The sequence below is a fragment of the Fundulus heteroclitus genome, chromosome 12 (assembly GCF_011125445.2).
Source record: "Fundulus heteroclitus isolate FHET01 chromosome 12, MU-UCD_Fhet_4.1, whole genome shotgun sequence".
In the NCBI taxonomy this organism is placed as follows: Eukaryota; Metazoa; Chordata; class Actinopteri; order Cyprinodontiformes; family Fundulidae; genus Fundulus; species Fundulus heteroclitus.
The window spans coordinates 44,043,536-44,060,167 of record NC_046372.1 but is presented as its reverse complement, the minus strand read 5'-3'; the positions used below and the strand labels follow the sequence as shown (position 1 = coordinate 44,060,167).

The following is a 16,632-nucleotide window of genomic DNA, read 5'->3' as shown; positions in this document are numbered from 1 at the left end:
CCGAACCTGGAAAAAAAAAACTCATTCACACCATCCCTCCCTTGTGCCCCACTCGCCACACACAGTCACAAAAAAAAAAAAAAAAAAAAAAACCCAGGACACTGTACACACATTCCCACATAGCATTCACATCCAAAAATCCCAAGTGGGGGGGTCACCACAATTCAACTATACGACTGCCTGTGCCCGATCCCCGGCCCCGTCCCCAGACCAGGCGCCCCCGGACCAGGCCCCCCAAAGAGGGGGGGCCGACACGACCCGTACGGGCCATCCGACCAAAACCCCCCCCTCACCCACTATATACCTAATAAACCCCCTCCCACCCCGACCTGTTTTTACATTTTTGAACGTGTGTATGAATAATCCTCTGCTGTGACGCCATCATTTTAAAATCACAGAAAAAATTGGCTTTGAACCTTCTTTCCCATTTATCCATGGGGGATGCAACCGAAACCAGGAATTAAAAAAAAAAAAGTGCCATACGTTAGCAATGATCATATACAGCTGCGAGGATCAAGCATTCTTTGGTGTGCAGAGGTTGGCCAATACTTGCATGGTTTCAGAAACCCCACCAGGAAATTATCCACCAATCATTTCTGTGCTCAACTCTACACATCCTGATGCATCTCAAAAATCCAGGTCAAAAATAAAAAGTGAGTAGGTCCTCTGAACAGGTCCTTCCTAGTCGAAACATTTTGTCTCTTCTCCAGGAGACTTTTTTCAGTCTGAACAGTTACTCCGACAGTGTTATAGGGCGACAGTGGCACCGGAGTTAGGGAGTTTGTCCTGCCCTCCCGGGTTTTTAGTTTGATCCCCAGCTCCAACCTTTTTCAGTCATTGTGTCCTTGGGAAAGACACTTCACCCAAATAGGGGGTTTTCACTGACGTCACTGGCCAACTTCCGGTCCGCCATATTGGGTGGCACACTTCCTTATCTCTAGTTGTCGTACACGTATTATCGTATCGCGAAAGGATAAGTACGCCAGCACGCTAGAGCGACCAGATAAGGACGTATATCTGAGGAAATGTTCCGTGATCGACCATATGGACCCCTATGCCCTCCACGGTGCCTTGTTTAGCCGTAATCCAGATGATTGGCCAAATGTAGAGCACGGCGACACAGTGCATTACCTGGTGTTCGGTGAAAACCCTCTGCACACTCTTGAGGAAATGAGAGCTTACAAGGGTCTAGAGGCTCACAACCAGTTCACATCTGGTTATGTACATCAAGGAAATCGCCATCATACGTGGACGGGTGAGTTTTAATAAGATGGTAAAAATGTAAACAATCCCACGCAAATGTGTCTCATGCTTCTGCGGTGGCTGGCGGGCGGCGGCGGGCGGTGCGCGAAGGCGCTTGGCTGCAGGGCCGATCGACGCCGCTCGCGGCTTTAATTATTTAAGCAGAACAATGACCAGTGAAAAATTAAGTTGTATTTACCGTATTGGCGCCGGTAGGAGCTGCAGATCATAAAGCCAGCAAACAGTGGGAACACAGCAACTCGTTCAAAGGTAAGCTGCGCTCAGACGGGCTCTGGCACATGCTAGTTTAGTAGCTGCTAACCGTTAGCGCTAACAACCACTCGCGCATGTAATGTACTTTTAACTTGCTGCTATGTGTTTCAAACGTTTAGAACACACTCTCATTGACATCGGGATACTGTGGAAAGTTATGTTCGGTCGACTTACAGCCGCGATCCAAGCGAGCCGACGACTCTTTGTTATCGCTAACAGTTGTTCTCCGTGGTTGCGCCTCCAGGCAGGAAAGCGGTGGAAAATTAATCTGTTTCTATGTTTTTCCCATGGCGATCATGTGTTGCGCTGTTACAGCCCACAATACAGCAACGGTTTACCATGGTTGAAATCAAGTGAAGGTGAAATTAATCAAATTAAAACACGGCTGAGAGAGGGAGTACAGTACGCGGTAGTAATAGGCAGTAGAGGCGGCGGAGGCAGTCAACACGACAGCCGCGGAAAGTAATAAGTCATAACGCCCAAGCCCTATTATTAATATATTCTTCTTACATGTTTTAAATACTTAACAGTTAATTACCTGTGACAAAGTGAGCACCGCAGACTCTGGCGTATTCCAGCTTAACACCGTCCAAATCGGACCTGGATATCCGTGTCAGCCATAGGTGACGGCGTTGTTCAGAGAGCTGTTTTGTTTTTTCACACTGATTCACTATTACGGCTGGTAGGCGATAGAAAGAGCGTTGATCTCCACCTCCACGGGCCGTGCAACCAACCATTAAACACGTTTTCCCCATTGTTCACTTCCAATACTGCCTAAGGCGTCATACAACGCAGGTCAACGGTGCGAAACGACTGCCACCCAATATGGCGGACGCGCTGAGTAGTCACGTGAGCGTGACGTCAGCTGAAAACCCCCTATTGCCTGCTGGCGGTTGTCAGAGGATCCGGTGACGCCAATGTATGGCATACTTACCTCTGTCAGTGTGCCCCAGGGCAGCTGTGGCTGCTGACATAGCTCACCACCGTCTGGGTGTGAATGCCTGACTGTAGTGTAAAGCGGTTTGGGGTTGTTGGACTTGATAAAGTGCTGTACAAAGTACAAATCATTTACCATTACCATTTACTGAGGAACTCAGCCTTTTAAGTACCTTAGCATTGTGGCTCAACGAGTTGATTGGGACGATAACGATGCAAAGGAGGTCCTGATGGACCTCCTTTGCATCGGCAATTGCATCGGCAATTACAACTGGAGGATTCCACCCCTATTTAACGATTGGTGGTTTCTTCTCACAAAAGCGGCTTACTTTACACCCCTCTCAAACATCTTCATCCCTACACGAGTGACCGCTGGCCTGCAGATGAGCGTAAACTTCAGAATCTGGGCCTGATGATATTAATCTTCTCTGCTGGGCATACGTTTGGCCAGGGGCTGCTTTGCTTCCCTGATGTATAACTGGTCACAGTCTTCCGGACACTTAATAGCAAGAACAACATTACTCTGTTTGTGCCGAGAGAAACTCCTGCGACATACGGGATGACTGCTGGTCTGGGATCCTACTTTCACCCGATGGTTGGCAGGAGTACTGTTTGGGTTTCTTGTCTGCTGGGATAACCACAACGCCGTAGGGCCTGTCTCGTGTGTGATTCCTCCTTCTCCCTCCCTCCCGAGTTTGTGGGGATGTTGTCTGGTGAGATATAGAGTCGAGTCCTGACGACTCCTAACTTGTGCTCCAGTGGGTGATGGGAGTGGAACCACAAGTATTTGTGTCTGTGGGTTTTAGGTACACCTCAGTTTCTAACTGTCCTCCATCCAAGATTGAGACATCAACCCTACATCCACTTCTGATAAATGATGCCTTCTATGGCAGAAGTCTTTACATGGATTTGCTGTTATTAGGCTATGACACAACCCTTTAAATTAACAAATGGTAATAAATGACCGCATGCAAAGCAGTTATAAAGGTACTGAATTTTGATTTACTGGACTTAGAACATCCATCTCTTCTTGTTGGTGTCATTAACATTGTGAGTTTGTGAAAGAACCTCCACCAAGCTTTCCAGGGGTTGACCCTCAAGCTTCATGGCCAGGTGAAAAGAAATCTTGTTACTCCTGCTTGTGCAGATGTCAAAAATGTGTCACAAACCCCAAGAATTAGAGATGTGCCATATGCTGAATCACAATCGGCATCCCCATATCAATGTGTGCCATACTGCAATCAGAAGTTCTGCATAGAAGCAATATTTGTTTGGATATCACAGGTCAGGCATCGTGCTTTGAGAAACTCCATCCAATCAGAAACTACCGCTGATTCCCACTACAGGAGGCCCGGAAAGCTCACCTGTAGGTAAAATATATGAGAATTTTTGCATCATGATAATCGCTTACTAATTCATCCCAGTTTTGTGAAAATGTATTGAATAATTCTAGCAATTATTGAACAAAACACACAGAGCTGCTAGGAAAGGTCTTCTATGATACATTATATCTATTATATATTTAGAACAGGCTTGAGAAGGAGACCCGCTCTGAGTGCGATTATCTCTATAGAAAGGGTTCAATTAAATACAAATAAGATGGAGTAGCTTGTAGATGTTGGCAGGAAATTCACCGTAAACAACGCCCCCACACGGGATCTCTGTGCAGGAGGAGACATGGTTACTGCTGGAGTCCAACTCCTCCTTCCTACATTTAATGAACAAATCTAACTGGCCTATTTCTGCTCGCAGCGCATTGTAGCTGCGAGCTTTTTATTTTTTGGGGGGGGGGGGGGGGGGGGGGGGGAGAGATTAACTACGCAAACACATTTCTCTTTATTAAATGAACAGATCTGCTGTGGTTTGATGACAACCTGCAGCACAAACAGCATCCGTCCTACGATGAGGCGGCTGTTACGAGCACAGAAGATCCTGTAGGCCGTCTCTCTCTCACCCTCGCACATTTGGCGTGTAAGCGCGCCAGGTGGAGGCGCTGAGATGTTTCAAGTAAAAAAAAAAAAAAAAACTAAAAAAAAACACTATCGGTTGCATCCGAATGAAGTCAGGAGTTTCACACACTGTTAGGCTAATAAAACAAAACAGGATGTCACCACAGCTGTGGCCTTCACTGGCCTGATGGAAAGAAAAAATAAAATTTAAAAAAATCAGGGTCCAGCATGTCACAAACCGAGAAAAGGAAGAGTAATAAATGTCTATTCTATTCTAAGACGAGATCCGGACCTTGAAAATGTGGTCTCAGGTTTTACATCAATAATAATCAGTGTAGAATAACTCAGTCCAGGTTTGACTTTATTGCTGCGCTTTTCAAGCCGGACTGAAGCTGAGACGGGGCTAATGCTAAAACCAGAAGTTAAACTTTTTTTTTTTTTTGCATTTCTCAAACACATAAAAGCTCTCAAAGATCAAACTCTGTTTTAGCAAAACCACATTCAGTACAAGTAACCAAGTCCAGGCTGGACCCGTCTACATATTTCAGTCTTTCAAACACAGATGATCAAAGCCAGACCACATAGCATGAAGCGGCCCTTTAGCTTGCTCTCTAATATGAAACTACATCAACGGTTAAGGCCAGAATTATTCATACCCCTGGCAGAAAGTAATCTTTAATTCTGCCAACACCTTCTTTTCTGACTGGAAGTAATAATCGAATTTTGGAGTAGCCCAGCAAGAGTTCTGGCTTCAATCTGTTAGAATCTGCGGAGGCAGCTAAAGATTAGGGTGATGGAAAGGAGGCATTCCAACCTTAAAGAGCTGGTGGACAAAGATAAATACCAGAGGAAACATGCAAAAAGCTGCTCAGCGATTTTAAAAAGGTAATCATAGCCGATTGTTGTATTTATCCACTTATCCCTTTACTCTGATACCCTTAAATTAAATGTGCAACCACTTGCCTTCAGAATAAATGTCACCTAAACAGAGTAAATCCACGCTTAATGTAATATCAGTAGAAACGCAGCTGTTCTGCGTTCTGCCCCAGAGAACCATAGAGAACAAATAGCATTGTGAAGATCAGGGAACCCAGCAGACATTAAATCCATCTTCCAAAAAAGAAAATATTATGACCCAACTTCATACCTGCCAAGACAGGACAGTCCATCAAACATCTGGGAAAAAAAATGTGCTGCAGTCAGATGAGACCAAGACGAAAAACTACCGATGCACACCATATCACCCTGAACACACCATCACCGCTGTGAGACACGGTGGTGGCCGCATCATGCTGTGGGGACGCTTTTCTTCAGCAGAGACAGGGAAGCTGCTCAGGGCTTGCTGGGAAGATGGTTGGAGCTGAATGCAGGACAATCCAGGAAGTAAAACCTGTAAAAGACTTGAGATCGGGCCAGAGGTCCCCCTTTCCAGCACCAACACCACCCTAAACATGCAGCCAGATTCCTTAAATCAAACCATTTAGACCAGGGGCGCGACCTCCGACTAATAATACATATTAGACCTGCCAGTACTGCTGGCTGGCTTAGATGGGGACTTTTTCTGTTGCTTGGAGGAAACACAAACCATTCATCTTTTAATGATCATACTCATTGCTCTCTCTTTAATTTCATAGTAAACAAGACAAAAAATACCCAGAGACTTTAACTCAGACTTGAAGCAGATCTGGGTGCAGCCAAATCTCCATTTCATTAAATTTATTAAACTTGGCTAAGAAAGAAAAAAGCAAAGAAAAAAAAACACTACTGTTCTTGTTGCGGAGAACAGGCAGGAAAATAAAAAAGTGTCACCCTCTAAGCCGTTCAATGCTGTAGAAAAAAAAAAAGCCAGCTTTATAGTCGACATAGAAAGTTTCCATCGAGCATTGTGCCACCCTACCTGTTATGGGCGCCTCAACCTCCAGCATGCACTTCTCCTGGCGCAGTATGTTGGCCCCGTCGTTGATGATCTTCAGGGCCACGTCCTCCTCCACCCTGCCCTCTTTGACCAGGTGGTTGCGGAGCAGCTCAGCATTGGGCTTTCCGTCTTCGAACAGCTCTTTCACCGTTAGCTTGTGCTGCGGGGGGTACGGCACAGCTGTTGGGAGGTAAAGAAGAAAAAAAAACAACAACTAAGTGCGGTTTATTACTGTTAAACGTGTGTGGGGGAACTGATTTAAGCACCGAAGCCCTCTAAATGTAACCTGACAACAGCCAGATGCATGTCTCGCTCCGCTTAGCTCCACTCACATACATCTGGGACCTCTCCATGGGAATCGCCTTTTTTGAAGGCTGGGCCTTATCAAAACTTCTTGCATATGATTGGATAAGCCACTTGTCTGTCATCTTTATCGACGTGCTATTTCAACCACTCACACCGAAGCTAACCCGTGACGCTGATGAGAGCGACGCAGGAAAAAAAAACTTGTTTTATTGACAGTGAGCTGATAGGAACAGGGGGAAAGACAGGCGGCAAAGCGCCGTGGGTCGGAGTCGATCCCGGGCCGACCGCGTTAAGGACTAAAGGCCTCCTAATATGGTTAGCGCTAACCGCGAACCGCTCCGGGGCGCGTCCGCTGCAGACGCCGACGCGCCCCGGAAAACAAAACTTGCCAAATCCGGTCGGGAGAAGGGCGAAAACATTGTTTCCACCAACAAAAGCCTTCAGAGGCGTTCTCTGATGTTCTTTTAATGAAACAATATTAGGTAGATTGGACAACACAGAAGAAATAGCAGCATCAATGTTAACGCTTGCTTCCTCGACGAGCCGCCATTGCTATCAAAACAGTCTCACGTCATGGTCGCGTCTCCACTACATCACATCTATGAAATGCCAGCCCTGCGTCCTGATTGGCCAGACCATAAAATTGGTTGGAGAAATCACTTTCAACGGGCGATGTCCCAGATGTATGTGAGTGAAGCTAGGCGGAGCGAGACATGCATCTGGCTGTTGTCAGGTTACTCTAAATGTGCAGAGAAAAAGAACAGAGGGGCATTCTTTATAAAAAAAAAATGTAAATCACCTATTCATCATTTATGACAGTCGTAACCCGGGTTTTAATAAAAGCCGTTCTACAAATTTCAGCTGAACGTCCCATTTTAACTGATGCCCGTTTCTAAACTTAGCAACAACTAAAGACAAGCCATCACGTTAGCCAAAAACTTCACATTTCCGGTCCAAACACTTCATTCTTACTCAGCTGAGCCTGGATCACCAAGCTGTCGCTGACTCTGCTGACGTACGGTGGCTCGTAAGGAAGCGGGGAGGCGGCACTGAGCTATATAATACACTGGAGTGCTGATTTGCACAAAACACTGAAGTCACTGGCCGCCATCTTGCTCCTCCCTACTCTCACAGAATCCCATAGGATTTGGTTGCAACAACAAGCAGTTTTCTGGCTGTGTGAAAATATTTCACAGGTAATTCTACAGTCAGTGGATGTACTAACACTATCAACTACTAGGAAATTAGGTGCTGAAATATTTTACGTTATTCATATTAAATATACATATATGTATATATAAATATTTGTACATGTATATATGTATATATATGTATACATATATGTAAATATATGTTTTTGTGTATTGTTATTTATATATTTATAAATGTTATATAAGTATATTTAAATGAATAAAATGCAAAATATTTCAGCACATGATTTTCTCAGTTCTTGAGTAGCGCACATATTCCGTTGTTACTGGGGGGAAATAGGGAGTACCAATATGGCGGCTGGTGGCTTCAAAGCGACTCGTTCTAACAGCGGGCGATTAGCACTCCAGTGTATTATATAGCTCAGTGGGAGGCTGGCACCTTCGTGTTCAGGCCGGGCAACGGACACGAAAGGCAAACAGCCAGACGCCCCAAAGCTGACCCGACCCCCGCCCGCTACGGGAAGCTGCTCCTCCGCACCACCTACGCGGCCCTTTTACCGCCATCACAAAAGGTCGCTGCCTTTGAAGCCGGGACCTGAGAGGTTCAGGATCAAACAGCAGTTCAGTGACAGAGACATTCCAGCGTTGGCAGGGCGGTCTACGCCGATTACAGTTTCTAAACGGACAACAGCTCTCCGCTTCAGAAAGACAATCGGAAGGACACTGATGACCTGATGCCATCAAATGACTCCCTGATAGAGAAAGAAATAAGTGTATTTAGAAGAGCGCAACTTCCAGTAAGAACATAACAATCACTGTGTTCTTCAACGAGGACAGCGGCTTCGTTTGCCGATTCATCCGGCCACAGAAATAAGGGAGAGTCAGAGAGGGATCGGGTATATCTCTCTCTCTCTCTCACCACCTGAAACAGTTAAAGGGGATTACAGTCAGTGAGGCTAACAACAAGCCAGGCAGCAAATGCATTACGCCACCAATTACGCACGGCCTAAAGCTGCGACGCAGCAGCGCCGTCGAGGCAGAGATGTTACATGTTGAGGTGCAGCCATTGGAGATCTGCGGGTGCCAAACGGGGTTTTGCTGTTTAAAAACCACAGCAGAATGATGGAGTTCATTATTTAAGCTCCATTCTCACTTAGCAATAGCAATTACCCTGGTAAGCATTACTAACTCCCCAGCTGTGTTTTGCCTATAGGGTGTAGATGCTTACCCTGGCTCGGTGGGTTTTAAAAGGCAGCCAACATTTACAAATCCAGTAAATGCCATAACAGACGAGATCAAAGGATAAAATATATGGAGAGCAACTTTTCTGCCGTGTGTTCACCTTCCCTGTTAACTGCTGAACAAGGCTCCAGATTTTGTTGATATTCAATGAACTCCAGAGCCGAGTTCAGCCCAAAGCCTGGGAGACCATTATTTTTGGAACCTGAAAAAGTTGCATCTGAAGTGACCAAAGCTACAAATGTACAGAATGGAAAGAAGGGAGATGAGCAGTACAATCTGAAGTCTAGCTTTCTGAGGAGGCAGCCTTAATGAACAGCTGACACGCCTTTGCTTTTAAAGGTATATAGCCACGTTATATTAGGGCTGGACGATATAGAAAAAAAGCATGTCGATAAAATAAAAATCATATTGATCGATATCGATAATTATCAACAAATTCAAAACATATATTTTAAGTGCAGCCGTGGTCATTTTATACTGTTGCTTAGCAACCTATTTTTAGTTACAGAACACACAAACACTGAATTTAAACTCAGCCCAATATTAAACCAACATTTAACCAAAACTGCAAGTTTTTAAAAAAGAATGCGCTTTTTGAACTCTTTAAAGGGGGCGCAGCTTGGTGACGGAGCGTTCCTGGGTGGGCATTTGTGATTGGTTGGGAGGATGTAGAGGCTAATATTAACCTACCTGATAGGCTAGAATGTAAAAAGGAAAACTGTGCTTCTATTGAAATTTTTATTTACATTTTTTTTTATCAATAAATTATATATATATATATATATATATATATATATATATATATATATATACACTGAACAATCGTCCAACCCTACGTTATATACCTATACCAAAAAGACTAAAATCCGGTTGATTATGATTAAATAAGGCTAAGGCTATTTCCCCGATAAGTAAATTTTTTACGATCCCTCTTGTCCATCCTTAACGTAAGCGTTGTGATAGTAAATATACACAGAAAAGTCTATATTTACTGAGAAATTAAGCAAAATCAAATCCTTAAAGACTAAAATAAATACTACACCAGCAGGATATGGCAATCTTTCAGAAATACGTTGTATGCAACCAGAGTGAGTTACTGGTGTATAAGTTTTAAAAACATCAAACAACATGAAAATGTACCTTTAAATGAGCCTCTTACATTCGAATCTCCTCTGCCTTCATGTTTAAACGGCTCATTTTTACTGGAAACTGAGACATTTGAGTCTTCTTCCCACGGTAGCAGCTTCCACACTGAAGAGTGCTGTTGCCAGCACGATCGAGTAGAAGTTGTGTTCGCTGGTCGCAAGCAGATTGGATTTTTGGTTTTCCAGTATGCTTCAGAATGGCATCTCATGGGCAGAGATCTTGCGATATTGAAACATTATTACATTTCCCATCAAAGTAAAGTCTGTCTTTCAAATTACCATCCAGTTGCTGGCATTTTGTGACTATGAAACAGGAAGTTTGGCCCTGGATAGGAAGGTGAGTGCTTTCAGATAGATAGCTTGTATCTATTTTAAGGCTCTTATTCTTAAGTATAAAAGGAAGTAATACTTGAGTTGAGTTGTTGATCTGGAAGTATTTTTGAAAAACAAAAAAACAAATGCTGACTGAGTGACAGACGATGCCATTTTAAAACTGTGAGAATACGCAGACTGGCTAACCGTTAGCCGCTAACAAAGCTTAGGTTAGTACCCGTTTCTTGCCAGTGCTAAGCTAAAGGGCTGTTTCGCTGTTTTAATGACTCTGAATTTTATTCAGATTGGAAGAAAGATTCTTTAACCCACAGTTTGAGATTTCTAAAATCTGACGATACATTCGATCAAATCTGCATTAGGATCCCCTTAGGACAAACATTATAACCCACTACTTGTGATTTCAATTCAAAAATACTTCATTAATCCCAAAGGGAAATTTACTTGTGAAATCTCTATTATAACCAAAATAATTGTGGATTTTTTTTCCTATTTTGTTGTCCTAAAAATATTCCTAAAACCTCTTCTTCTCGGGAATCCAATACGGCTCCTATTGATTGTGAACAGGTGACCATATGGGGGCCAATCCAGCTGAAAACCAGGGGCCGATATCTGGGATGCATCTCTGATTACAAGAAAAAGCTACAAAACCTTATCTCAGGAGGTTTAGAGACAAGCCGCTGCAGGTCAACGCACAGGGCGCCCTGCGCTATCAAATGTGACACAAATACCAATATCAGCGAGTGGAGATCAGGGCTGCTCGTGTGATAAAGCTGTGCCAGAAGCAATGACCAAGAACAGGAAGGCGAGAGGCAGACACTAAGAGTGTTATCTCAGCCGCACAGAGCAAATCAAAGTGCAACCTGAAAGTGGCATTAATGATTTTACGTGTGGGCGTCGTCACTAATCATCCAAGTGGGGTGTAAGTGCACAGCTGGCTGGATTCAGGTGTGTGTTGGAGTTCAGATGAACCGTTTTTATTCTGAACAAAGTAGACGACGCATTGTCTTTGCTGCTGATCGAACAGAGTCCAGGCGCTAAACACAGGATTGGAGGTGGCGTTTGACTGAAAGTAAGGATTACCGCTAACTGATATTAGCTGGGCCACAGACAAGAGCAGCGCCGACCCGGCTTGATTCGCCCGGGCTGAGGACAAGCTGTCATGTGTTAACCAGAGGGATATAAATAAACCGTAAGTGCTCCCAGACCTTCAAGGCACGGCCACGAAGAGAGCTGTAAGCTGAGGTACGAGCCTTAAGAACAGATTAGGTAAAGCCTCTATTAGCGAGGGCTTCCAGATCCAGGGGCTGTTTACTTTAAAAGTCTCGCCGCACTGAGGGAAGGGACCTGAGCGAACAAAGCAGGATCTGGGAGAACACGGCGACAGAATGGGGAGCGCATCAGGAGCAGGGACGTGACCGGACCGTGAAAACAACTCTGTCTGTAGACGTTTTCAACTAACTCACCAGCGCTTGCTGGACTGGAATAACGGGACTCAGTGCCACAGAACTGGGGGGGGGGGGGGGGGGGGGGGGGATCCTTGCAACGGCATAGGAACAACCTTCCTGTTGTCCAATAATAACAACAACAATACATTCTGGGTTTATCAGCATGCAGCTGATACAGTGACATGCAAAGCTATCCATACCACTTATACGCTTTCATATTTCGTAATGTTCAAATTAAAACAGCATGCGATAGTCACCGAGTAGCACATGCTGAGCTGAAAGTAAAAGCAGATTGGCTATTTCTGCTGAGAAAAATCTGAAAAGTGTGGCATTCATCATCACTCCTCCTCTACTCAAAACCCCCTGAATCAAACCCTGTGAAACCAACGGCCTTCACAAGTCGCCCAACTGCTGGAGCTGGAGGATCTGCAGAGGCCCACAGCTCAGGTGTAACAATCTGCTGACGGCACAATCACTGCCCCCCCCCCCCCCCCCCCCCCCCCCCACAGATCCGGCCTTCAGTGCTGAAGGAAAGCTGAGCCCCATTTCAAAGTTTAGAGTTTGCCGCAAGCCATGCGGGGGATGCAAACGTGTGAAACGATGCTCCTCTCAGGTGAGACAATAACCGAAGTCATTGATGGAGCGACGCAGGGATAAAAACTACACAGCAAGCTAAGAAGACGCAATGCGGTGGCAGGCAGCATGCTGATGGGACAGGAAGCTGGACAGAGACGATGTGAAGATGAGTGGATACAATAAAATAGTTTAAATCAAAGCCTATTTATGAGTTACAAAGGCCCTAGTCAGTGCCCAGATTTGAAATCCTGTTGAGAATCTGTATCAAGACTTAGAAATGGCTGTTCACCCGTCATCTTGTCTGACTGGCCCCCAAAACACAAATAAGGGAAAAATATCCATCTTAACTCGCACGAATGGGGCCGAGATGCTGTACATCCAGAAACCCTTTTGCAGCAGAAACCCAAGCAAAAGGTGGTAATACAGCGTATCGACGCTGGGCCCCGAACACACGAGCAGGCCACACTTTTCAGATCGTACTCCTGAAGAATCCCGACATCCTTCTCCTTCTACTTCACAATTACGAGGTGTTAGCGTCGTGTTAGCCGGTCCCATCAAATCCCAGCGCAGTTTTCCGACGTACGGTTGGAAAAGAAAGACAGAACGCGAACTAACCCACTCTTCTTTCTAACACATGAGCCTGGGTCAAAATAACGAGCCAGCAGTATAATAATCGTCTCCTGCCACGCCGACAATGGCTTCCTATTAAAGCCTGCCTGGCCTAATTAGCATGAATGTTTGATGAACTCTTCATAAGTGCGGACGCGCGGCGCTGCGCCTCGTCAACACCCCCGGTCTGGCACGACAACAAACGGGCCGAGGCACAAAGGAGAGACGATGCTGCCCATCGAGGATAATGTTTTTGACAGCGATGCGAGGCAGCGACTAGAATATGTTCACCATTGTTTCAGAAAGAAAAAATCCGCACAATAGGCCTGGGCTTGAATTACAAAGACGCGGCTGGACGGAGATGAATGGAGCAGCGCCGCCGCCGGATGAATCATGAAGTCCACTTCAGATTGCTCTAATTATCGGCGAATGTATTAGCCTTAAAGGCCGCATCAGCCAGCCTGGGGTTGCGGGCTGTGGTGGTTGCATGCGTTCACTTCTTTTTTCTTTTTTTGTAATTTTATTTCAGATGGAAACTCTCTGTTGAAATTCACAAAAGCATCACTCAGAGAACAGAGTCACAGTTGCGTGTCCCGGGGTTTCCCTGAGAGCAGCTCACAGCTGGACCTTCTGCCCTGCGACGCTCCCCATTCGCTTCTCCTCTCCCTCTCCACACTACGGCTGGCCATGTTGGGAACATCGCTAGGGAGATTCTTTCCACAATTAACTCACTCTCTCTCCCCACTGGCTCACGCTACAGCATTCCAGTCCTCTGGCAGGACATTCTCCCGGTGCCACTGCAGACAGACCGGGGCTGCGGGCTGCGCTGGTATTGAGTAGTCGTGCTGGTGAAGGAGGCAGCGTCTGCAGGCGCTGGCTTGTGTCCTTTCTCTCTCTCTCTCTCTCTCTCTCTTTCTTGGTCTCTCCCTCGTGAGCTCACCCTAACTTGCTTGACCCAAAACAACAGATGGTGGCCCGTCAGGTCAAAGAGGAACCACAAGCTCGGCAAGAAGGAGTGCGTTTTCTTTCTGCGCTCTGATAAGAAAGCAAAGATGGTTAGGTTGACAGGTTTCTTTGCTGGACTGGTGAGAGATGAGGGTGTGTGTGTGTGTGTGTGTGTGTGTGTGTGTGTGTGTGTGTGTTGGGTGGATTTGGATGAAAAAGTTTAACATGGCAGGGGTGTGGTCCTGCTAAGGGAATTATTACTTTCTGGTGTTCATCCATAAACACTGCAGAATTGAAGCCCTGGTAAAAAAAAAAAAAAAAAAAAAAAGATTAAACAAAGAGTGGACTTTCTTATTCCCAAACGCAACACCAATGAAGGGCAATGGCCAGAGTTACAGTTTGCTGGCCATTCAGCCTATATATATATATATATATATATATATATATATATATATATATATATATATATATATATATATATATATATATATATATAAAAGAATCTAAAATAGGAAAGTAGTGTTTCAAAAAGTTGCCACATTTATCTATGACTCATCCCTGGTTCTGCTCAGCCACCCCCTGAACATCCCTGCAGCGTCGGCAAACTCCTCAGATTCCGTCCTGGCCTTTGGTTTTGGGTGTGTTGACCCAAGACCATCAGTGGTGGTTTGATACGTCAGCAGCACATGCTTTAATTGGCCCGCACAAGCTCTGGGTTCCTTCAGCAATGGAAAGTGTTCAGCATTTCGCTTGAACGGTTCCTTTAGGAAAGAAAGCAGCGACTAAAAGTCTGTTTGTTTCACGGCAGAAAGTCTCCGTCACGTACTCCAGGGAAACCGCTTTTTTTCTCCGAGCAAAAGGATTATTAGAAATGAATCGCAATAGCTAACCGTGATTTATTCTGACCAGCAAAAAAGGCAAAAACACCCATCAGGGGATGTTTTTTTGCTTAACTAGGAAACTTTTTTTTTTTCCTGGCTCCCAACTTTTAACAGGTTTGGGTGAAATTTGAGCTGTAACCATTTCCTCAGAGTTTCAGCTACTAAACTGCTGCAGCCGTCTCAGATCCACGTCCAGGACCCTGGTGCCAACTAGGATGAAACCATGTTGCTAAGCACACCCATCTATGCATCCCACTCCTGATCCACAGCCTGAGCCCGGGGGGTTGCTTTATTATACCTCAATCAAACATATGCCTGGGTTTATCTTAAGATCCCACAGATAAAAAAAAAAAAAAGAATAAAAGAAAAACACAACAAACAAAAAAAAAACAGGGCTTCATGAACTGATGTGCATCTCTACAACAGGAAGTCGGCTCCATTTAAAGCAAATGTTCATATGACAATAATCCTGATCTTTGTTGGCCACCTGGAAGCAGGAGCAGTAAAGTTTGTCCAGAAGCTACAGGTGGTTGTGGTGTCCACGCAGCCCCGCGCGGATCGGATCCCACGGACTCACCTTTAACAAGCCGCTCAGTGGTGGACTGCTTCTCCTTGTCTTTCTCCTTCCCTGACATCTCTGCTTCGGCTGGAGGCTGACTTCAGGAGAGGTTCTCCCCGCTTCTGGGTCCAGCTGTCCGCCTGGGAAAGCTAGCGCATAAGTCCCGACTTCCGGTTGGGTCAGCGGTACCGCTCCCGAGACTGCGTCGGAGCCAGAAAAGCCACCACCCCCGCCGGGCTCCCCTTCTTTATCGCTGTCGCCAACTAATAACCAGACTAGCTCGCAGTTCTAACGCCGGCGAACTATTGACGCTCGGAGCGGCGGCGGCGGCGGCGGCGGCGGCTCTGGCGCGACGGCAGAGAAATGTCGCGAACTGAAAAGAGCAAATGCATCCAGAGCAGGACCGTCCGAGCTGGACCGTGGGTCAGTCTGGGCGAGGAGTACCTGCGTGTTCCCCCGGAGGAAGCTGCCGTTAGCGGCTAATCGGATTTAGGTCCTCTCTTTGAGCTAGTTAGCCAGCTAACACCTTCACGTCCTGGCAGGTCAGCGGGCAGCAGCCAGGGAGCGGCCAGCCGCTCATTTTTCTACCCGCCCGTCGAGTTTGGCCAGAAAAAAGAAAAAACTAAGTGACAGCAGGAGCCAGAAACGCCTTTATTTAGAGTGCAGAAACCCCCCCGGTGCTGTTCAGCTCCCTCCTGGATGCAGGCAGCGTCTTGACAGCGCCTCCTCCTCATCCTCCTCCTCCTCCTGCATGGATTAAACCGTAATCTGACTGGGAGAGAGAGAGAGAGGAGCAGCCCAGGCAGGCGGACAGGGGCGGACCTGCTCCAACACGGTGGAGGGCAGCCCGTGCGAGGGGACCGTGGGGGTGGGATGCTGGACAACCATAAACCTGCCTTGGCTTTCACTGCGTTCCGTTTGTCCTCGGTGGTCGGAGCTTTCCACCTCCGAGTAGGAAAGCTTAACTGGAACGGCCCCTGACGGCTGGTTCACACGGCAGGAGTAAAAAAAAAAAAAAACTTCGATAAAACAGGTTTGCTCGGTCAGTGTGTGATGGCCGGTTCAACGCGGCACACATGAACAGATTTCGCTTAAGATCTTTCAGATGTCAGACGGTAAATAAAC

General features: G+C 46.0%; 1 protein-coding gene across 3 annotated transcripts in view; it reads right to left on the bottom strand.

The window, feature by feature from the left end:
• The window catches only part of ppp3cca (protein phosphatase 3, catalytic subunit, gamma isozyme, a), a 52,811-nt gene extending 36,543 nt beyond the window's left edge, over positions 1–16,268 (bottom strand). For all 3 annotated transcript variants that reach the window (XM_012849514.3, XM_012849530.3, XM_012849537.3), the window contains exons 1-2: positions 15,526–16,268; positions 6,298–6,495 (exon numbers count right to left, since the gene is read on the bottom strand). In XM_012849514.3, the coding sequence (XP_012704968.1) occupies positions 6,298–6,495; positions 15,526–15,583 (256 nt within the window). In that variant the 5' untranslated portion in view covers positions 15,584–16,268. The remainder of the gene's footprint in view (positions 1–6,297; positions 6,496–15,525) is intronic.
• Positions 16,269–16,632: the final 364 nt, after the last annotated feature.